General features: G+C 34.9%; 2 protein-coding genes across 20 annotated transcripts in view; both read right to left on the bottom strand.

Moving 5' to 3' along the window:
• Positions 1 to 5,790, bottom strand: part of rnf145a (ring finger protein 145a) — a 45,665-nt gene extending 39,875 nt beyond the window's left edge. For 2 of the 3 annotated variants that reach the window (XR_012389895.1, XM_005157322.6), the window contains exons 1-2: positions 5,597 to 5,790; positions 650 to 900 (exon numbers count right to left, since the gene is read on the bottom strand). Coding sequence is in view for 2 of the 3 variants with exons in the window: in XM_005157322.6 (XP_005157379.1) it covers positions 650 to 833 (184 nt within the window). In the remaining variant the exon portion in view is untranslated. Of the gene's footprint in view, positions 1 to 649; positions 901 to 5,007; positions 5,108 to 5,596 lie in introns of those variants that run through there. The other variant, XM_009291206.5, reaches the window with a different exon arrangement.
• A 2,562-nt stretch (positions 5,791 to 8,352) lies between these two features.
• il12ba (interleukin 12Ba) overlaps positions 8,353 to 25,187 on the bottom strand; it is a 166,240-nt gene continuing 149,405 nt past the window's right edge. For 12 of the 17 annotated variants that reach the window (XM_073921341.1, XM_073921348.1, XM_073921344.1 and 9 more), the window contains 7 exons: positions 19,512 to 19,608; positions 19,111 to 19,377; positions 18,342 to 18,444; positions 17,847 to 18,025; positions 16,580 to 16,749; positions 14,480 to 14,589; positions 13,994 to 14,345 (listed from right to left, as the gene is read on the bottom strand). In XM_073921341.1, coding sequence (XP_073777442.1) covers positions 14,297 to 14,345; positions 14,480 to 14,589; positions 16,580 to 16,749; positions 17,847 to 18,025; positions 18,342 to 18,444; positions 19,111 to 19,377; positions 19,512 to 19,608 — 975 coding nt within the window. In that variant the 3' untranslated portion in view covers positions 13,994 to 14,296. 17 annotated transcript variants of the gene reach the window in all.

The raw sequence follows: 25,187 nt of genomic DNA, 5'->3' as shown, positions 1-25,187 counted from the left end.
AGTCACAGGCCTGAAAAACACATTAAAATGACTGTCACACTGTTTGAGCCTATTAGATTAGGTCATGTTATATGTCATGTTATATTAATCCCAACAAGACATTGCATGTCCTGTGAAGTGTCTTTTGCAGAATTGCACACTGCGATATCGATGCTGAAACGATATGTTGTGCAGGCCTATTCCTTTTGCAAAAAAATAATAAAAATCTAAATATCCTAATATGGACAAAATTAAAACTCTTTTAATGCAAAAATACCATGCTTTATCTGACAAAAAAAAATGCACTTGAGGTAAGAAACACTGCTTTGCATACATGGAAAATCTTTCAGAAGATCTGAGATTATAAATTACATCCTTTTTATGGGAGGTCTGTTTATGTGTCTTTAGCCATGCAATTGTGGGTCAAACTGACCAGTGAATATTACAATCCTAACAACAAAAGAGTTCACATGCATTGTAAAATGTGCATAAACAATTCAAACGCTGCATGCATGATCACATCTAAAAGAAAAATAAATACTGATAAAAACCCATTCATTTCTTTAAAAAATGGTGCAGAGATGTTACTACCATGGTAATTTTATGGCAAAACTGCTCATCATTCATATTCTACGGTAGTATCACATAACAATAGTAATTTATCACTTACCCACATAGTGAAGGTAGAGGGCCAGGTACTTGTACTGGAAGAGGGGGTTGTTGTTGAGGCTGCTCCTCTGGATCTTCTGGAAGAAGGAGCTGACGTCCCAGCGGTACAGCACCTCAAGCAACATGATACTGGGGACCCGCAGGCCCACATTCAGCACCGCCTCCACCCGCTCCTTCACAGCCATCACTCCTGAGTCCTGACTACCGCCAACCACACGCAACTCACTGGCACTATCTCACACCAGCACTGCACTGATATCAGAAACACACAGATAGAGGCAGGTTCATGACTGTTCACCAGTAAAAAAAAAATGATGCTCTGAGCACAAGAGAAGCAAGTATTCAATCAACAAAAAACAGCAGCAAATACAAAAAGCTTGTATACACGCTATAATTAGACTGACTAAATGTAATATGTGGCAACATTGTGCAGTGAAGTTTAATATAGACAGTAAACACAGGTTATTACATAACCGGTTTCCTCAGGGCAACGTGCTTTTCAAACACACACACACACACACACACACACACACACACACACACACACACACACACACACAATGAAGCACAGACAGAGGCTAAAAACAATCGAATATACATTATTATATATCATAACACAGCTAGTTATGTGTTTTGCAAATAACTTGATTGTCAAAGTTACCATAACAACTGTAAGAACCAGCCTCGTCTATATAGGGAAACAGTTATATAATAGTAAATATACTGCATCTGTTTTGCACTCAGTGTGCAGACTTCTGGAGAAGCAGTCACTTGTTATAACTTCTGTTGTACAGCAACTTTTACAGGACTTCAGTATGGAAGATTGTTTCTGCCACATAATTAAATAAATAAATGAATAGGGGTAACTGAGACAATTCTGAGTTTATATCTTGCCATTATAACTTCTTGGTCACAATTACAAGCTTTTGCAGTAAGCATCTCATAACTCGCATTAGATGCACATCTTGCAAATCTAAATACACTTCTGCAGTTGATTTTGAAATTAAGCCTCACAATTAGAGGTAATGTCTTACCATTTTTATAATAAATCTCTTCATTCTGACATTTTCGCAGAAAAGAGTAACAAGTAACATTAATTATTCACCTTCATAATCAGGTTCAACTTCTGTCTCTAATCCCACTACATAATAAGACATTTTATAATCAGTATTTTATGCCAGTGGTCAGTCCCCTAGAGAAGAGGGCCTATTGACCACCTTAGTACATACTGCTCTCTGGTTTAGGAAAGGCTTACATCTGCACACCAGCTATCTTAGTCCCCAGTGAAAGAGTTTTTTCATCAGCAGGGGACGTTGTAAATGTGCAAAGACCTCAGCTTTTGCCAGAAAACACAGATATGCTGATATTTCTTTTTAAAAATGTAAAATCCCAGCACAGTCACAGTTTTAGTTTGTTTATATTAATGAGTTTTCTTTAGTTTATATTATTCAATATTTATTTGTTTTTAAAATAGCAATTTGGTTATGGCAGAACATATATTATTTCTGTACAAAAATTAGCAGCAATTAAGAAAAAAATGAAAGAGCTCTACACCTTAAATTTTTTTTTTTTTTAATAATTTTGTTAAAACATTGTGACAGCATCTCCTATTACAGAGAACATCTCGCATTAAATGCACATCTCGCAATTCCAAATAGGTTTCTGCAGTTGATTTTGAGATTAAGCCTCAGGATTAGAGTTAACGTCTTACCATTTTCATAATAAATCTCTCCATTCTGACATTTTCGCAGATCTGAGACAAACTCAAAGTTTGGATTTTTTATGTTGTGTTGAAGTCTATTTCTCTCAATTCTGAATTCATTTTCCAAAAGGTTTCAAGGGATAGTTCACCCAAAACTGAAAATTCTGACATCATATTTTACTTGTTCCAAACCCCTTAGACTTTCCTTCTTTTGTTGAACAGAAGTTTCAGGTTTTTGGGTGTCACAGTGGCACAGTGGGTAACATGATCGCCTCACAGCATGAAGGTCGCTGGTTCGAGCCCCTGCTGGGTCAGATGGCATTTCTGTTTAGAGTAAGCATGTTCTCACTGTGTTCGTGTGGGTTTCCTCCGAGTGCTCAGGTTTCCCCCAAAGTCCAAAGACATGCGCTTATAGGTGAATTGGGTAAGTTTAATTGGTCATAGTGTATGTGTGTGAATGTAAGAGTGTATGGGTGTTTCCCAGTGTTGGGTTGCTGCTGGAAGTCAATCCGTTGCATAAAACATGCGCTGGATTAGTTGGCGGTTCATCCCTCTGTGGTGACCCTTGATAAAAAAAAAAATGAACTAAGCCGAAAAGACAATGAATAGATGAAGTTTTAGTTTTTTTTTTAGTTTTCTTCAAAATATCTTCTTTTGTGTTTAACAGAAGAAAGAATCTCATTAATCTCTCAAAGGTTTGGAACCATTCAAGGGTGAGTACATTATATTTTTGGGTGTACTATCACTTTAAATGTTGGAATTCTAAGCTTTTTTTTCCTAGAATTATTAAAAACAAAGATTTCTTTTACCTCATGACAGTTTTTTTTCATAAGGGACATTCTACCAAAAAAACGTCCATTTCTACTTTTAAAAAAATGTCACAAGGCCTGACCTTTAAGCTTGTCTTCCTCAAAAATTATTCTAAAACAAGCATAAAATCATACATTTCAATGATAGAACACATTCTTGATCACTGTCAGCTTCTCCATCAAATGATGTCACTTCCTCTGAGCCTTAATAGCTTGTGTGTATTGCACGCATTTTATGTTAAATTTAATGCAAATGTGACAGGACTGACAGAAACATCAATTTAATATATTCATTCATTCATTTTTGGCTTTCTTTTCACCAACTTATATCCAGCATATGCTTTACACAGCGGATGCCCTTCCAGCCACAACCCAACACTGGGAAACACCCGTACACTCTTGTATTCACAGATATACACTATGGCCAATTTAGCTTATTCAATTCACCTGTACCACATGTCTTTGGACTGTGGGGGAAACCGGAGCACCCGGAGGAAACCCACGCCAACACGGGGAGAATACAATCAACAGGGAAAAATGCCAACTCCAACAACAGCCGGGCTTTGAACCGGCAACTTTCGAACCCACTGCGCCACTGTGACGCCATTTGTATTATATATTTGTAGTATCTATTTGTAGAACTTATTTATAATTTCATGTTTTTGATCAATTAATGTGAATGATAACAATTTTGCTATTTCAGAAGTTGTTTTTTTTTTTTTTTTTTTTGCTAAATAATAGTTTTATGGACGTTCAATGGGGTATATGCACACAGACTTTTAATTTGCAGCCAGCCAGCTCGACGGCTTCTGGTGAACTGTCTTTCCATTACAAAATCGCCACATTTAAGATCTGTTTTCTTTAAAAATAAGTCTTCACTGCCTAATAGATATTTGATATAAAGTTAGTCTCAGACCAGAAAAGAAACACTGCATTAAATTCATTTTTTCCTGCCATGTCTTTAAAATATGAAAATGAATTTTACTTCAGGATTTTGAATGGAGTTTCTGTGCTAGCTTGCTGATACTGACGGTGCTAGCTGTTACACGGTCTTTCATCTCATTTTATACTTGAACCACTAAATGAATGCTTAAGTTTATTTAACTGATTGTATTTTAATAAAATTATGATGTTGATGCTGTAAAAGGAACCTTATAAGCTTTAAAATAGTCACAGAAACCTTTCACAGAAAGTTTACAATTGGCTGGAAAACACTTAACTGTGCATATAGCCCATTGGGCAGAGGACAAGGACAGGGTTTGTACATTTGAAAAGTGTTTTTAATAAAAAACTAAAATCTAAGAACCTAATGAATGACATATTCCTTAAAAGAAATAACAGAAATCAACCATCAGTCCATTTTAAAAAAATTTGGGGGATTAAATACTTATTATTCACTGTATTCATGTTTTAATTTCGGGGACAGATAACGAACGTTTCTGGTAGAATGTCCCATAAATTAATAAGCAAGGCAATCAGTTACTTCATTTTAAAATGTGGTCTTAAACTGGTCTTACTAACTGTACAATATGGACTGAGTGGAAAACCAGTTGAAACAGCTTAGCCAAGCTTGAAAACCAGCTAAAACAAGTAACTTCCAGCTTAAACCAGCAAAAAACACATTTTCTTGACACTTTTTATGTGCAAATACACTTTAATAAATACTGTGTATTCAATGAAGACATAAATATAGCATTTAGTATTTAGACAATTTACGAAAACCCCTCATGCGGCCTACTGTTGCTATGGCTACCCCGTAAAGGAGAACACATTTCTGTTGCCAGTCTTAATAACTTCTATGAAGATTGACACATTTCAAAACCATTAAAACGTTGCTTCAAAATCTACCTTTTCTCATCTTGCTGTTTTTGGTATCCTTTTAAAAGACTTTAACCGTTTTAGGAAGCATTTCTGACCGCCCGCACCACACCACGACATCTGATAATGCATTTTAGTGTTGGAGGCAGCAGGAACTGTCGAAATGAACTGTAGTAACCCCCGAGCTCATTGAAAATTCATTGTGTGTGACTGGCTGGTCGCACAGTGAGCCTGTTGCGGTGCTAAATAAGCGCATCTACACAAATAACTTCTGTTTTACTCCTATTAATATACATAAGAACAACCCACGTAAGAAACAGATGTATTAGGTTATCGTTAAAGATACCAACGCGACGCTGCTTTAGCACGTTGTGATAACCGGTGTTAAACGTTTGCAATAAAACGCAACATGCACTGAAATGGAATCAAAACACGCTAACGTTATTTATAATGTCTAAATGCAGCTCTATGCAGCACGCGTCTATATGCGTGTCTTGTCTCTCTAGAGATGCTGCTTTGAACTGTAGTGACCTCGGATAACAAACACTGACACACGCATGTCCGGATCCCCCGCTCAATGAATCGCAATTTACAGACACAAAATAAACATTCAACTTACACGAATATCGCCCTCGCACGTGCACGAGACTACGATGTCCGACGATTATTCTTCTGTCGGATGCCAACCATGTTGACGGAGGAATGAACGGAGTGGTTGGCGGTCTCAAGGAAAAGGCATTCCTACCGAAGAGACGCGGCTCGGCACCGGGACTCGTATCACATCATCCCGCAGCCATTACAGATCGCCACAGTGATCGGTACTGAGCATGTGCACCGCGGAGAGCGGATTAGCGAGCGCCGTGGCATCATGAGGGCACAGAGACTGAAAGCGAGAGAGGAGGAGAGGGGGTGGATATAGGTGAAATGATAAGAGTCACACCAGACGACTCAGCATTCACGTTGCCTACTGTGCGATAAAGATTAAATGCGCTATAATGAAGATCACGAGCTGTGGATAATAGAAAAACGATAAGGGATTTTAATTATTAGTGTCTGTAATGGTGGCTCTTTACTTTGATAATATTTCTTTTCCACTCCCGCTACATTGCGATTTCTATAGGCTAAAACGGTATATAATAACAATTATTAAAATAACATTTTCCAGAAACATTACATGAAATAATTTTACATTTTTATGATTCATTGGCTTAAAGGGTTAATAATGAAATATTTATTACAATGTTATTTATTTATTATGTTAATATTAATATTAACATAATATAACATATTAATATTTATTATGTTATAAATATACACACACACACACACACACACACACACACACACACACACACACACACACACACACACATATATATATATATATATATATATATATATATATATATTAAATGTTTTTCTTTTTTAAATATTTCACAAATGGTGTTTAACTTGCTTTATTTTGGCTAGAAGTTTTGGCTAGAATTTTTTATTTATTTATTTATTTTTGTTGCTTTTTAAGCCAAAAGACAATTTTGAAACAATTTTAAGGTCAAAATTAGTAGCCACTTTAAGCTATATATATATATATATATATATATATATATATATATATATATATATATATATATATATATATATATATATATATATATATATATATGGAGCATATTTGCAGAACAAACCATTAATATACAATGACTTGCCTAATTATCCTATCCTTAGTTAACCCAATTAACCTAGTTAAGCCTTTAAATGTCACTTTAGTCTGTATAGAAGGGTCTTGAAAAATATCTAGTAAAATATCATGTACTGTCATCATGGCAAAGATAAAATAAATCAGTTATTAGAAATGAGTTATTAAAACTATTATGTTTGGAAATGAGAATTGATAGGACACAGCTCCGGATGCGCTCATCAATGTAGCATCATTTTTGTGACACTGTATAATAATAATTCATATTTTTACATTACTGTGATGGTTGGGTTTAGGCTTGGGGTAGGGGTACGTTAAGAAATACAATTTATTGGGTAATTTATTAAATAACAATCAATACTCGGTACAACTACTGTTTTTACTATACTGTGATGGTTGAGTTTAGGGGAAGATGATAATAAAATACAATTAATGGGGAATTTAATAATATAAATAATTCTCGGTAACTTCCGGGCGAACACGTATCTGATCTAGCAACAACCATTTTTTGCTTGATTAGCTTGTCAGATGGCCATCAAGTTTAAAAAATGAAAAATGTTGCCTATTGTCATTTATTAGACAAAAACATTTTTTTTTAAATTTTGCCATATAGCAAATAGCAATTTACAATTTTTCTAACCTTTCGTTTAAATAAGAAAAATTGAAAAATTCATGTATGACCACAATAATCTAATTAGTACAAAAATTTACTTTAATATGGGCTAAGTTTGGTGCTTCAAACTTATTTATTGGCCTTAAAGCCTTTTCCAACTGGTTATTATCACTATTTATTAATATTATTATTTATTTCAAGCCTCTTCAACTGCTCCAGAACGCAGCAGCACGAGTGGTCTTCAATGAACCTAAACGAGCACATGTCACTCCACTGCTAGTCCGTTTGCACTGGCTGCCAGTTGCTGCTCGCATCAAATTCAAAGCTCTGATGTTTGCCTACAAAGTGACTTCTGGCCTTGCTCCTTCTTATCTGCTCTCACTTCTGCAGATCTATGTGCCCTCCAGAAACTTGCGTTCTGTGAATGAACGTCGCCTCGTGGTTCCATCCCAAAGAGGGAAGAAATCACTATCGCGAATGCTCACGCTCAATCTGCCCAGTTGGTGGAATGAACTCCCTAACTGTATCAGAACAGCAGAGTCACTCGCAATTTTCAAGAAACGACTAAAAACTCACCTATTTAGTCTCCACTTCACTTCCTAATCTGCAATTGCCTCTCTGAATATCACACTTACTGTACCCAAAAAAAAAAAAAAAAATACTAATACTTTCCTTCTTAGACTTTACAGACCTGAAACTTGCCTATAGCACTTATTCATTGTTGCTCTTATAGTTGTGTAAATTGCTTCCTTGTCCTCATTTGTAAGTCGCTTTGGATAAAAGCGTCTGCTAAATGACTAAATGTAAATGTAAATTTATTATTGCATAGCAGTCAAAATGTGCTCATGTTTGGGACAAATTCTGGACCTTTGTAAGTGGGGGGTGGATCTCCCTGGCTATGGGCCTGCATATATTTTATAGTATATATATATATATATATATATATATATATATATATATATATATATATATATATATATATATATATATATATATATATATATATATATATATATACTATAAAGTTTTACCATTTTTTAACAATGCCATGTTTTTAGACAACTTCAGAAGAGTTAAATAACATTTTATTTTGATCAATTGACATTTTTGGGAATTTTCTAATTGACTTTTTTATTTGAAATTGGGAAGAAACTTCCTTTAAAAACATTTTTTATATACATATAAAGAAACACTGAATGCCATTTCAGTTTTTTTCTGTAACAATCTGAATATAAGATTGTTTGTTCTTGTTTGACTTGTTGTGTGTTGTGATGGATATAAAGAAAGAGTGTTTCCAATTTGTGTATAATGACACAATCTAAAGAGACATAATTCTGTTTCTGCTTTCACATGCAGAAGCAAAAAAAAGCATGTGGTTAAAAACTGATGACCTTAATCACACTTTGTGGGGAATTATCATCTCCAAATCCCTAGTCCTTTTGTGGTAAAGCCGCAGCCATCTCAGCTTTTCACCAGGCTGAACTTCCCTCCTGTGTAAACATATGATTAAGCATCATTTACGGAGTATGATGTATCTCCCATGAATACAGTAAATATCCATTCAGTAATAAAACAAAGCTGATCACATGTTAACCAACAACAACAGTCCCAGAGCAGTTGTTTTATGGCAATATTTAACCCAGAACAACTTGGACTATCAAACCCATAATCACATAAATCGTATACCTTAAATTCTTTTAACACTTGACACTATTAATATTCTGAGGGAGCGATCTCTATTCAGACATACCTGTGTATTTGCATAAAATTACCATGCACTTCAGTGGACAGTGGGTTCATTATAAGATAATATATTTAATTATAGGCTCAGGGAGTGTGTCTGCTACCTACATATAGACTGTAGATCATTTAATTATGAGTATGTAGATGTTTCTATCAGCCTGCCAGTGAGAGCACAAGTCCCAGTGGGAGTGAGCCAATATTCCCTTTTAGTCTCTATACTTCAAAAGTAGGTCAGCAATCTGTACCCTCTTCACTGTCTCTCATGATGATGTTGAGGAAATGATTCTTGGATCAAAGTTTTATGTCACACTTGCCCTGAAAAAAAAAAATAACGATGGACTGTAGCCATCTTAAGACGTTCTATATAGGCCTATTGCACATCAAGAACATTGATTTATCCATGAGAGCAAATAATACTGTACCATTCTGCCACTTTAAATACAAGAATAATAGATTCTTGGCTGCTATTTTTATTATTATTCATCTACTGAGAAAAAAAGAAAATGCATTCCATTTGAATTGATCCCCCTTGCCTTTTACAATTTTTAATTATAATTATTTTATAGTTATTGGTGTGAATGGGCCTTAAAGGGACAGTTCACCAAAAATTAACATCTAACTTTAATTTACTGACTCGCAGACCATCCAAGTTTTTGACTTTTTTTTTTTTTTTCATTAGAAGGACTTTAAAGGGCACCTATGATGACGATCATCTTTTGTAGGCTCTTTGGACAATAAGACAAACACAATAAGTCTCTTTTTAAAAATTTCCTGACGTTAAAATAGGATCCAAATCCCTCCCATTTTGAGGCCCACCACAATGTGACGTAGGAGTGCGGTTTCCCCGCCCACCAAATTGATTGACAGCCATGTATTAACATGTCTCCGTAGAAATATGTATAATCATATCAACAAGACAGGATGTGTGCAAAGCAACTGGGATTAAATTGTTCAGGTCTCTGTGATCATCAATCATCATCAGATGTGATCAAGAATGAGTTTTACAAGTTTTATTGTCGATTTCACCATCTTTATTTTATCACCACAGCTGCATGTCAGTTCAATTATAAAAGAAGATGCTTCAATCCCGGTTTGTGGACGTTAAATTGTTTTTTTTTTTTTTGTATATTAACGTATATCTATACAGCAGTGGATATCAATATTAATGCAAAGTTAAACATGTCCACTGTGTGTGCGTCTGTCTGTGTGTGTGCGTAAACTTTGTAGCGACATTGTGTGTGACTCAACGTCGCAGAAAGGCTCCACAACAAATACATCAAATAATAATCATTGGTAAAGTTCTTACTATAGTATTTCTCACAAACGTTATGTGAGATCTGATCCCTTCATGTATGTCACTGTGCTGTTTATCTGATGCAGGCAAAAATGAAGGCACACTCTGACAGGCATGTGGGAACAGTGGACGGGGAGAACTAGCATTAAAGGCACAGGCAACAAAAACAGCTACATTGTGTTCAGAGCAGAAAAATATTCTGAAAGGTATAAAAAATAATCTGATGGGTGTTTTGAGTTGAAACTTTGCAGACACATTCTGGTGACAAAAAAAAGACTTATCTGAAATCTTGAAAAAGGGGTAAAATTACATTTCCTTTAATGAACATTTTTGGCTAGAATTGTGGTCCTTGATTATCCATAACATGTAAGTTGATGACAACCAGAGTGAAAAAAACATACGCATAATACCTGTTTGGAGATTTTTTTATTATTTATTTTTGCCTGCCCATGTGCCATTAGACATCCATCCATTCATTTTGTTTTTGGCTTATTCCCTTATAAATCTGGGGTTGCCACAGCGGAATGAACCGCCAACTTCGGCAAAGTCCCTTATTAATGGGGTTGCTACAGCAGAATGAACCGCCAACTCATCCAGCATATGTTTTACGCAGTGGATGCCCTTCCAGCTGCAACCCATCTCTGGGAAACATCCATACACTCATTCACACTGATACACTACGATCAATTTTTACCCAACTCAATTCACCTATAACGCATATCTTTGGTGGAGAACATGCAAGGAGAACATGCAAACTCCACACAGAAATGCCAACTGACCCAGTTGAGTCTCAAACCAGCGACAGCACTACCTACTGTGGCACTGCGTCACCCCTGCCATTAGAAATTAACTTGTATTATACAATTCACCAAGGACTACATTTTTAGCTCAATTTTTTTTTTAATGTTCTTCACACATGGGAAAAAAACATACTGGATGTCCGTGTGATTGTTCCAATGTGACTATAAGAAATGTCCCTGCACAGTAAAACCCAACAGTCAGGTTTATCAAAAGAATTAAGTGCAGTTAACTCAAAATTTGGAAGAGTTAAAGTTGTTTAATGATCCCCTTCTAAGATTTTAATTGATTGATTGTGTATCATTTATTTTAATGATGTGACTGAGGTTGCTGTAGTTTTGTTTCTCTTCATTAATTCTGCTTGTTAACAGCAGGTCTTCATCATTATTGCTCATAAAGACACAATCGCACAAATACCTCATTACTTCAACTTAAATGGAGTAAGTTCACAGCACTCATGTAGATAAGTTTTTGAACTTAAATAGTTTGTAGCAATCGGTTTGCTCAAACAATTTGAGTTGCCTTAACGTATTGGGTTTTACAGTACCCAGTTGGTTTGAGTTCTCTTAATTTATTGGGTTTTACTGTGCTCAAATTGTCATGTATTTAAATGGATTAAGTTCACAGTACTCGTTAGGATAATTTTTTTAACTTAAATAGTTTGTTGCAATCCGTTTCCTCAAATGGTTTGAGTTACCTTAACTTATTGGGTTTAACAGTGTGGATAAAAAAGTGAAGAACATGTAAGGTCCACCCAGTTGGCCCAATGCCAGTGTCCACTGGTGGATGAAGGTTTAATGCCTGTTCGGTCTTTCCAGTGCAAAATGTTGATTTACCTTAAATTTAACTCATATCTGACTCCAATTTTAGTATGAGGTGGTTTAGAATATTAATATATTAATCTTTAGTTTTATCTGACTCCAATCATAAAACATTAAGAAGATTATATCAATATATAATTTAGATTAATGTTTGAACCTTTTGTCTTCACTAGTAACTATCACATCCGTTCATTCGGGTGCTCATGTCGCTCAGAGAAATCGCCTCGGCTGAAGGCATCCCTCACGGTCACACTCTGGTCAGTCTTGAATATTAAACAGAGGTAATTGACTAATACTTTAGATGGCCGCTACCAGCGCGCTCGTTCTAAAATACTTTAGTTAGTCCCGCTTAGGTGTACACCCTTGAGTTAAGACAATCATCATTTCTAATTAGAGGTTAGGGCATTATTATAAATGTACTCGACTACTGGACTCTATAGTAACTTTGGTTTTCACCAAGCCCATAGTTTCCCATATGAACTTAATTTAGAATAATATTACCTTCAAACAAAGGTCGGGTACCCAATCTAGGTTAGTCGTGCAGAATCCTTGTTGACCTAGACACCTAAGTACACTTGAATCAATATCAAGAGTCAGTCGGATCCCTAAAACATAATTAGTGTGTCCAATGCTCCATCTCAACTGGATTTTAGTCCGTCTACTGACCTGACGCAAGACGTGCGGAAACAAGGATACAGCGCAATCTACTAGAACTAATAATTACAGAGTGAGCAAAATATGGTCAAACATTATAATTTATTAGTCAGGTAAATGTATTATGCCAATTCAATCAGTCAATTCATAAATGATCAATACAAAACATCAAATTATCAAAGATAAATCCAAGATGAAAAGATGCATACCTGACTTCAAATTTTACATAAAGTGGAGCGTAAGCTCCATGTTACAGGCTGATCTGGGTAGGCAGAATCGCCCTGAGCCTTTCTCAAACCTTACCTTAAATAATCCAAGAATTCCCTCAAGGAAAGGGGTGTGTGCATAACAAAAGGCATTTGCATTTAGTGCTGCCAGTGGAAATGTCACACCCTTCACAGTGGTTCAAAAGATACCCGAAGTTATATATTTATTGTTTTGATTATGTCTATTTTTGAGAGAATGAGACCATTGTACCAGTCGCACTGAGACATTTCAAATAATATGAAACATGATAGATAAAGGCACTTTGGTTAATCTAGAACATTCAAACCTTGAAATGACCATATGTGTGAGATGGGGTGGATGAGTTTCAGCAGACTCAGATGCAAATGCAGCAGGAGCTGGTTTTTCCCGCATTCCCACCTGCTGGGTTGGGGAGTCACCAGTCTCTGTTTTCAGCTCATGTTTTAAATTGTCAAAGACATCAAAATATTTGCAATATTTCAACTCTTACAAACATATTTATCCAAATACAGACAGACAATGTACTGATTGTCTGTGCTTGAACATTTTTTTATGGGGTTTCATTCCCTTTCAACTTCCTCATTCAAACCCAATTATGAATTTTGGTGTTTATTTTCAGTAACAAGTGATGTGCTCAAAACTCTAATGGCATTTCCCTTTCATTTATTAATTTTGTTAAACTATTTTTGTTTATTACCAACATCAGCTAATGAATGGCAAGTCTGTTTGTGTAAGTTCCTCAAATAATTAGTCATGAATCACAAATTGTATCATTTCCAAAAACCCAGCACTTGTGTTTTACACATCAGGCAATTCATGGTGGTTAAGTTTCACTCACACTTGTGTTTTTTCCAGACTTTGGTAGAGGGTTAGTTTGTCACACAATCAGTAATCAATTCATTAAAGTGGTTATTTTGCTGTGATCCTGGAAATCTGTTGAAATGGAGGGAATAGCACTTCCTTGTGCTCCACATTGAGCTGTGACAGTAATTTCTCTCTTGATCAGTCTTGCGTGTGATCTACAATGAAAGAAAAGACATTTGCACATAATTAGGACCCTAACAATGTCCGTGCCTGTTTAGTAAAGTACACACTGCATGAGACTTGACATGAAATCGTTTCTTGAATCTAAACATACAAACAAGACATGCTGAATTATGGATGATTTATGTGTTATATAATCATGTACAGACATCAGAAATAGTGCAGTCATAATAAATACATGCAAAACAATTCAACAGTAATAAATAATTAATTTAAGAACATGATAGTGTTATTCATTCTACTAAACAAAGCATAGATAACCATTTAAAGTTACAAAAACACATAATATGTGTTTGTGTTTATTATACGGTATGCTGTATGACAAAGTAAGCAGTAAAAATAAGCCTGTGTTCATACAAAACACATTATCCAAAAACTATATCCAGTTTTCAGTAACGTTGCATAATAAATTATAGCATCTTTAACTTTGGTTTCCTCTGCTTCCGGTTTTTCTTGCATCTAAAAAAAAACAATCAGAAAAAAAGTTGTTAGTGGAGATAAAATATCAATAAAGCAATGTATATGTATTTTCAAGGCCAAAGCAAATTAATTTACGGCCTAAAATATATTAAATGTAAATGTACTGTACATACTTGTACTGGCTCCACTCGCTCCAAGAAGAATTACAGAATTCATCCTTCGCTCTCACACACACCATTTTACCTTTTGAAACAGGCAGCTGGAGACTTTGTGTGCGGTAAGTCTGTAAAAAACAATATAACACAGACACACACACAATTATATTATATTCAGTCAGATATGATTCAAATTACGTAATCACGCAGTCATGTTTTGTTACTTAATGATAGGTAAATATAAAGACAATGGTTGCGTCCAAAATTAACAGCAAAATCCTAACATTAACTCAGTTCAGACAGTATTTGGTTACTCTTTAAATAATAGGAAACAGGTTGGTAATAAGTGAAGCTGCTGTTTGTGGAGTTGCTTAATCATCCTCTGCTTAGATTTTCTGAGATTCACTGTATTATATTTCAGCTGATTTCATCTAAAAGCCTTTGTGTTTCTCTTCTGTGTTTCTGATTATTAAAAGAAGGTGTTCGTCATCAGTGCTCAATCACCTAAATAATTCTTCCATTGTGTCATTAACTTAAGTAACTTAAACTCAGTTTAGAGAGGGACCAAATACTACCAAAATAAATACTACCTAATTAAATAAATACTACCTAAATACTACTAAACTGAGTCAATTTTACTCAGAGGATTTTCCTGTGTATTATGTCCAGATAACCACAGATATTCATTCTATATAGAACATTTGTGGTCATAAGGTAATTATTCATAATAAGTACTTACTAGAAAAGTACACAGTTTTGGTTGTGTGAGCCAGTCAAATGTTTGTTTCCTAAATGAATTGTTTTATCAGTGATTAAATGATTGAATGACTTACTGTGTTGACGAAGACTGTCACATATTTTGTTCCTGAATGAATTAATGTTTGAAACAAATTGGTTTATTGGCTGATTCAATGACTCAACCAATTGACACAACTGAGTCAATTGTGTTTTTTTTATATTGTTGTTTAAGTCAGTTGTTTCTGTATGTGTTTGTTGTGTCTTGATGCTACTGCCCTAATTTTATTGCACCTGGTCAGATTATTAAAGATGTTAAACCTTAACCTTCTTTTCCCACATAAAAATGGAATCAATTCCTGTTTGGAGGTCATAATACACATTTTATGTATTTTTCACTTGTGATTTTAACATGTGAAGCTCATGCAAAGAGTAATTTTGTCTGTAAAGATTGCGTCATAATAAGAACACATTAGTCAGATTTTAGTGTCTCTCAATTGCTTGTCAGTGCATTTTAAGACCGGTTTGAACTGCACCAACAGATGCCCACAAACACTTCATTGGGTTTTGTCAAATCAGTTTGTTACCCCTGTCAGTGTCTGTTGGCATCTGTCAGAGCTAGTTTTCACCAATAAACATGCTGAACTGATGTGTCGGGTCATATAATGTCTGAGAACTGACATGCTGGAAAAGTATCTTTTTGGATAGAATTTATTTTTTATTTTTGTCAAATAAATGCAGCCACGGTGAGTATAGGAGACTTCTTTCAAAAACATATACAATTTCATTCATTTCATTTTCTTTTCGGCTTAGTCCCTTTATTAATCCGGGGTTCGCCACAGCAGAATGAACCACCAACTTATCCAGCACATGTCTATGTGTGTGTGTGTGTGTGTGTGTGTGTGCGAACGAGAGAGAGAGAGCTTTGTGCTCTCTGTGCGTGTGTGTGTATGTGTGTATACAAGAGAGAGCATGATGCTGTCTGTGTGTGTGTCACTTGCTTGGTGCTGTGTGTCTATGTGTTTGTGTGTGTGTGTGTTTATACATCCAGCTTGTTAAAGGCTGTCTGGACTTTTCGATTTTGTTCTCCCCCCGCCCATTAGCGGGAACGGGCGCAGCTGGTAGAAATGGGGACTGGTCAGGCAGCGGGACAACAAATGCTGAATATAAGCGGGAGCGGTCGGGTTCAGACTAAAACCTGGGTAGAGCGGGATTCAAAATTTTGTCCCGTGCAGATCTCTACTTTGGACTGTGGGGAAAACTAAAGCACCTGGAGGAAACCCATGCGAACACGGGGAGAACATGCAAAGTTTACACAGAAATTGATGAATTAGCCACTAAACTGATACGCTTCCTTGCGAGATCAGGCTGGAGTCACAGTACCTCTATTGAGCTCAGTTGGGAGCAGTCACATTTTTTGCGTTTCCTACAGCGAATCTCTTTCACTTGGAAGATGAGAGGGAAGTAAGATGATGGTGTGTTCCAGGAGTCTGGGTATCCCACTTCTACGCATGTATGATTGATCCTGCTAATAGCCACCATGTCCGGTTTCACTGAAAAACAGCATTCATTTATAATTATACAAGTTAGTGTTGTATTCAAGACCGGCTAGACTAAGATTAAGACATTGCTGAGAACGGAGGCTGTCAAGACCAAGACACTGCAAAGACCAGTGGGCATCAAGACCAAAACCAAAACCAAGACTGAAAACAGACCAGAGTTAGAATCGATACGATTGCTCAAAGCTAAAGACATTGCTGTTAAGTCTCAGGACTACTCAAATCAAATTCAGGTCATCTTATCTATTATATTGTCCATTTGCCTTTTATTTGAAATCACCCAGAATTGTTATAGTTACACATTAGGCCTATACTTCCAATTTCACAATAGGAAAAAAATATTCTCAGCAGTACTTTCCTATGATTAGTTTAATAGAGATCGTCAAGAGAAAAAGATATGGAATATACAAGAAAGATTACGTCTCTTATACATGGAAAATAGGTCTGGGTTAACCTAGGAATATGATTACTTATAGGTCCTGTGAAGTGCTTTGAAATATACATTTTTATTAGATGTGTGATGTAATCTCAACTGAAAAATGTAAAGAGGGTGGGACATAGAATAGATCCTCCACTTACAAAACAGCATTTGGTTTTCATCAGCTTTGCCATTGAGTGGTTGAGCTCAAGCGCATGAAATAAAAAGTATCCTGAAGAGGTTGGACATGTCAGATACTAGAGAGCATTTGATATGTCAAGATTTGATGAGAAACTGAAGTATGAGGTCTATTTAGGTGGTTTTTCTGAATGCAATTATTGTCATTATTATGTAGCACACTAGCTATTAGATATCATTAAGACAAACACACTGATACTAAAATCTTCATCTAACAATGTTAACATCTAACATTACTTTTTTTTTATTTCACGAAAACTTTAATGGTGTTAGTGTTCAAGACCTGCTATACCAAGACACTGCCAAGACCAAATAGAGTCCAGACCAACACAAAACTGGCACCAAATAAAAGTGAGGTTGTCACAAAGGTGAGACCATAAAAAATTTGCCTTAAGAATACGCAACACTGATACGCAACACTAATATGAGAGTTATACTGTACTACTTTGGCATTTTAAAGATTTGAAGAGCTCACCAATATTCATGATGTAGAACTTTGCATTGTATGATTCTACAACAAAACTGCTTCTGAAGTAAACAGTGAGGTTGATGCGCTCCAGCTCCTCTGCATATGGACAGTAGTCTTGGTCTAAGCAGGTGATACTCTTTCCTCCGGGATCCAGACTGCAGCTGATGTTGCTTCCACCATCAGGCCTGGAAAAGAAACAATCAAGTTTTCTTTCTTTATTTCTTTCTTTCTTTCTTTATGTATTTATGGATTTACTTCTACACACACTGAAAAAAATTATTCAAAGATGATTCCTTGGATTTACTCAATTTTTTTACGTTAAGTGGTTGTAAACAATTTATTTGTGTTGAATTTAAACAAACACACTAAGTTGAACATTATTAAACATAATTTGTTTGTTTAAATTCAACACAAATAAATTGTTTGCAACAGTTCTGCATGCAACACTTTTTTCAGTGCACCGTTATCGTCAAGATGGCAGAGAAAGTCTGGGAAACATACCGTATAGCTTCAATGTGAGTAATATGGCCATGTCTGTTCTCACCCCACGACCATGAACATTGGAAAAATCCTCCATAATTATTTGTTGCACAGTGGATGTAACCTTGGTTGATAATTAAATAAAAAGAATTAACAAACTTTAAACATTTTCTAACACTAAAAAAACATTTGGGGTTAGGAAAACCAAAGACAAATTAAATTAACAACAACTTGCTAAAGTTAAAAAATATTTCAAATAAATATTGTTCTTTATAATTAATATGATTTCTGAAGGATTATGTGACAATGATGCAGTAAAGAATGATGAATAAATAAATGTTTACATATTTGAAAAAAATAAACAAAAATCACAATATTACTGGCTTTTACAAACAAAAAAAAATGACCCCAATATATTTAATCTATAGACTACTTAGTATTGTAATGCCAAATAAACTGTTTATAAATAATAAACAAGTGTATAGCATATTGAAATATAAAAACTATACACTCAAAAATGACGTTTACTGTTTGTTCAGTTGTTTTATGACAACTTAATTGTTTTCAGTTTAATCGCCTTAAATTTTAAGCTACATAATTCCTTCATGTTTTCCCAACATAAAAATATTTTAACAGTATATAAGCATATACAAAAAAAAAACAAAACAAACAGGACTATCCATAGCAATGACAAAAAAAAAAAAACTTATCAAGGCACTTATTATTTTAATCCCTGAAAACCCCTTTTCATCTCTGATCTTCAGATGTGTTACAAAAATGATGCTTTTACCTTTCTCAGGAGTGTTTCTGATGATCTTCCTAAAGCTCCACTGGGCCAGAACCAGTGTGTGGTTCAGGTAGGAGCCCTCATTGTCGAAACAGGAGTAATTGGCCCCTTTCCACCCCTCCACCGTCACCGTAATCCTGTTTCCCTGAGCCTCCAGATGTTTATCTTTGTTTTTGGTCCATGTGATATTATGCCCTTCATACGCTTCTCCACAGATCACTGGCACTTCTACCCTATTTACACCTTTTACATCAACATCCACCACAAGCACTGTCGACAGACGAACGAAAAACAAATGTGAAGTGAAAGAATGTTAAAGCAAGCCCAATGCAATTAAAAGTTATCTCAGCAGTTAACAAAACATAACATGGGGTATTTTTGTAAAAATTTGATGTGAGTTTTACCATTTGGTTTGAGTTTCCAGAAGCTCTCAGATGTTTGGATGGATCCTACAGCCAACGAATAAAGACAAAACAACGTTCTTAACCTAAGAAGAAACATCTGTTGGACAATAAAAGGAATTAAAAATGAGAAACAATTACAAGTAGCCAAATGGCCGAAAAAAAAAAAAAAAAAAACACAACATAACCACATAATTGGAGTGTAAAAAGAAAAGTTAACACTTTTTTAACTTGTGAAAATTAAATGTATTTAAATATTTAATTACTTACAAATAATCAACTTATTTGCTAATAATTTGTCTGTAATTCAGTAAAAAGCGATTACTTAAAAAATGAGTAAACCTATTGCCTTAAAAATGACAAGTTGGGTTTACTTAAAAAATGTAAGTATTCCTGTTGTAACTTAGAACTGTTAAGTTGACTTAACTTATCTAACTTCATTTTTTTAAGTACGCACATAGTTCCTTTACTTAGTAATTTGAAGGCCATAAGTGTACGCACTTTTTAGCAGCTTGCTTTTTACAGTGTATGGAAAAAGTAATAAACCACTTGAAAATTCTCATTTTCTCTGAATTTTAAGGATTCAGTTTCTATGAGTTTCAGTAAAAAAACAAAACAAAAAAAACTATGCTTTGCTTGCCTAGAAAATGCTTCTTGATTTAAGAAGTTTAGATATATGGACTAGAAACAAGACAAAAAAATCTAAGAAAGAAAAGCATTTTTTGCAGTGTTCAAACTACTTTTGAACATAAAATGAACATAAATGTTCACATTTTTTTGAGGGGGGGGGGCAACTTTATTCTTTATGTTCAATCCAAAAAATTGTAGATTTGTGTTTGGACAACCTAAATAAATTGTGTTGAACCCTGCATATGGTGATAGTTGTTTTGTTGTTAAAATAAAAAATGTTTTCATTTGTTGTAACTGAAAATGAGGGTTGTTTGAATGTTAAATAATATATATTTAAAAATGACATGTTTTACAGTTTAATAATCATACCTCGTATTGCTTCTTTGTGATTAATTGGAAAATCAGGGAAAGTGCTCAAAGTAAACCCATAATATATAAATAAATAAATATATTTGAAGTCAAAATTTTAATTTTGTTTTTTCTCTTTAAAACATTTCCCCAAATAATGTTTAACAGAGCAAGGAGATTTTCACACAATGTCTGATAATATTTTGTCTTCTGGAGAAAGTATTATTGGTTTTATTTCAGCTAGAATAAAAGCAGTTTTTAATTGTTTAAAACCCGTTTTGAGGTCAAAATTATTAGCCACTTTAAGCTATATATCTTTTCGACTGTCTTCAGAACAAACCATCGTTATACAATAATTTGCCTAATTACCCAAACCTGCCTAGTAAACCTAATTAACCCAGTTAAGCCCTCAAATGTCACTTTAAGCTGTATAGAAGTGTCTGGAAAATATCTTGTAAAATATTATCTACTGTCATCATGGCAAAGATAAAATAAATCAGTTATTAGAAATGAGTTATTAAAACTATTATGTTGTTATTAAATGTGTAAAAAAATTCTTCTCTCCACTAAATAGAAATTGGGGAAAAATAAACAGGAGGGCTAATAATTCTGACTTCAACTGTATCTATATTTCTCAAGGCATTCAACAATAATTGAACTAAATACTTTTATAAAATGCATAGTATTTACGACAAATGTTTTCGATAAACTTTTATTAATATTCGGAAATGAGACTTACCTTTGATCAAAAGTCAAAAACTATCCAGCAAGATGATCCTCCACAAGCAGACTGGTTTTGATTAGTTGTTGTGTTTAACATGCAAGCTTTTAAGCTAAGTGTCAGGACTGCAGAATTTCCCCAACCAGGAAAAGTCCAGCACAGGTTAGAGGAAGCAAACCCTGCATGAGCAACTGCAGGACCTGAGCTTTCCTTATTAATCAAGTTGCTTCTACTTCCACTGTGCCTTCCTTTACTATCTCTAATAATAGACTGATTATCTGTTAAACACCACAGCCCATTCAAAACAGTATTCCACATCTGTTTCAGCTTATATATAAAACACAAGACTCGGCTAATTGGTTTGCAGCAAGTAATGGAGATTTAAAGGTGTTAAGTCAATATTTTGGGGGGGGGGATTTTTGCTACAAGTTCTCATCTGAAAGCTGGATGATGATTTACCTGGTTGCGTTACCTGTTTGTTTGTCCCGGCTAAACCCTGCTGTCAGCTGGTTTTTCCAAAAATGAACAATTCCTCTTTTTACTCAGATAAAGTCATTAAGGGATTTGTAGATTAATGACACTGTCAGAACATTAAACATTACCATGAATCACACTATTCAAGATGAAACACAGAAAAAAGAAAAAGAAACATCTTTTACCTCACTGTTTGCTGAAAGTAAAGCATTTTTAATATTATTTATAGATATTTTTATTTATTTTTTTATTTTTTACGTTTATAAAAATGTTTTATTTTTCCTGTCTGGATATTCTTGTTAAATAAAACAACTTTAATGATAATAAGTGCTTTTTAAAATTGGCATTTCCCATTTAACATATAACATGAGGATAAAATCTGCAATATTTTGATGTAATTTTTATGAATCTGTAATAAGTAGACATAATTGCTATGGTGGAATTTCAATGTTTGAACGCTTCTCTTTTCCCTTTTCTCCGACATTGAGTCGTGCAGTTTTGAAATGCAATCAAGCATGTGACAGCAGTGGGGAAGGAACATTTAACAACAAAATTGGGCATACCATTGGCATGGTGGTATTGATTTTTGAGAAGTTTTATCTGATGGTCTGCGCTCTGCTTAGTAGTGAATGAAGTCATTCTCTTACAAAACATGAGCACATCAAAAACAGTCCCTAAAACAGCCACTTACCACGACCATGGTCACCAACAATATTAGAGCCAAAATGAAAACACTTCCCCTGTTTGATGCTGCAGGGAAAAACCCCTATTTACTGTCAAATTTCCTTTGTCTTTATAGCCTTTATTGATTTGTACAGATATATTAAATGAAAAAAATTAGGAGAACGATTGAAAAAATAAAAATAGGATCTGTGCTTTTGAGTTACATTTTTTTCCCTTCTGTATTCTTTAAGGCAGGGGTGTCCAAACTTTTTGGGCCGAGGGCCAGATGCAAAAAAACAAACGTTGTCGCGGGCCAAATTTTACATACATCACACAGACACGCATGCATGCATATATATATATATATATATATATATATATATATATATATATATATATATATATATATATATATATATACATATATATATATATATAAATACAGTTGAAGTCAGAATTGTTAGCCCCCCTAAAATTATTAGCCCCCGTTTATTTTTTCCCCAATTTCTGTTTAACGGAGAGAAGATTTTTTTCCACACATGTCTAAACATATTAGTTTTAGTAACTCATTTCTAATAACTGATTTATTTTATCTTTGCCATGATGACAGTAAATAATATTTGACTAGATATTTTTAAGACACTTCTATACAGCTTAAAGTGACATTTAAAGGCTTAACTAGGTTAATCAAGTTAACTAGTCAAGTTAAGGTAATTAGGCAAGTTATTTTATAACAATGGTTTGTTCTGAAGACTTAAGGGGCTAATAATTTTGACCTTAAAATGGTTCATAAAAAAATTGAAACCGCTTTTTATTCATGCCGAATAAAAACAAAAGTCTTTCTCCAAAAGAAAAAATATTATCAGACATACTGTAAAAATGCCCTTGCTCTGTTAAACATCATTTGGGAAATATTTTAAAAAGAAGAAATAAATCAAAGAGGGGCTAATAATTCAGACTTCAACTGTGTGTAGATAGATAGATAGATAGATTGATAGATAGATAGATAGATAGATAGACAGACAGACAGACAGACAGACAGACAGACAAACAGACAGACAGACAGACAGACAGACAGACAGACAGACAGATAGATCATAACAAGAACTGCTGCTTAATTGAATGCATGTAATAGCGACACCCGGTGGTTATTTATTGAATTACGTTCATTTTTGTATAGCGGGCCAGATTCTATTGATATTTATAAAAAGCCTCGCGGGCCGCCACAAAACTGATTGCGGGCCGCAGATGGCCCGCGGGCCGTAGTTTGGACACGCCTGCTTTAAGGTATGAATGAGATTTAAATATTTAAAAAAAAATTTTAACACAATACATTGCCAATGATGTCATTTCAGACATCTTGAGAAACTAAAATTTGGTGGAAAGATTAATCCAGACTGTCAATCTCAACAAATTAAAACATTATTTTAACCGGTTGTCATTTTTGCAAATAAATAAATAAATGAAAATGAAACAATTTACAATTTAAACCCCAATCTTATCAGACCTTTATAGAACAAAACAAATATTTACATTTTTACATTTTAAGTTCTAAAATTTTAAACATCCAGAGAAACAGTATTTTCAAATGGCCTTTTAATTATTCATTCATTCATTAATTCATTCATTTTCTTGACGGCTTAGTCCCTTTTATTGATCTGAGGTTACCACAGCAGAATGAACCGCCAACTTATCCAACACGTTTTTACGCAGCGGATGCCCTTCCAGCCGCAACCCATCTCTGAGAAACATCCACACACACCCATTCACACACACACTCATACACTATGGACAATTTAGCCTACAGAATTCACCTGTACCACATGTCTTTGGACAGTGGAGGAAACCGGAGCACCCGGAGGAAACCCATGCGGTCGCAGGGAGAACATGCAAACTCCACACAGAAACGGCAACTGAGCCGAGGCTCGAACCAGTGACCCAGGGACTTTCTTGCTGTGAGGCGACAGCTCTACCTACTGCGCCACTGCGTTGCCACCTTTTAATTATTTTATTCTATATCTGTATACACCTCAGTTGTTGTGTCTATTGGTTTATAAATTGTACACATTTCTGACAGCTTTGCTAATTTTCCCATTTTGCGCCACATTGTTTAAATAGCATCCATTTGTCCCACTTTGAGGACTTATGGGTGTACCGGTCTAAAAAGTAGGTGCGTTAAGGCCAGTGCTTAATTTGAGCCAGATCTTACTGAATTCTGTTCTGGAAAATGTCAGATATTTGTGTTTTAAAATCTGGTACTTATATTAATGGATCCAGCATTACGTGTGTGTGGTGAATACCTGCAGTATGTGTGTGTGTGAGAGAGAGAGAGAAAGAGAGAAAGAGAGTTTGATTGATTGCAAGCGAAGGCTGTGTGAATTGTGTGTGCGCGCACACACATGATAGTAGTCACCATGTGCAAGTTAAAGCAGAAGTCACGTTTAACTATTGGCCCTCATCAATATTATCAGATAATCGGCTTCCTTACGTTTACAATTACTCTCACTGATTAATGATTTTTTCAGGCCCAGTGAGCGGAGAAAAAAAATCATGGCATAGTGGCCTACTTAATATTATCTGTATATTCAAAATGGCAAAGAGGCAGTCAAGCATATTTTCTTTATTTTAAACCACGAGTAAATCTGATAATGAGCCTGATCAAAGATTTCAAGAAGTCGAAACTGTGCCAATGGATCAGGATAGTGGGAGACAGAAGCAAAGTGATCTCAAGTCAGCCAGAAAACATGACAGAAGAGGTGACTGTGGGCTATTCTTAAAGATTAAACTGAGTGAGTCATTTCAATTTGTTTTTTACTTGGTACGTAGTAGTGAAGTGAACAGAA

Source organism: Danio rerio, chromosome 14 (assembly GCF_049306965.1).
Source record: "Danio rerio strain Tuebingen ecotype United States chromosome 14, GRCz12tu, whole genome shotgun sequence".
Taxonomy (NCBI): domain Eukaryota; kingdom Metazoa; phylum Chordata; class Actinopteri; order Cypriniformes; family Danionidae; genus Danio; species Danio rerio.
The sequence above is the reverse complement of the archived record's forward strand: the minus strand, read 5'-3'. Positions and strand labels throughout refer to the sequence as shown.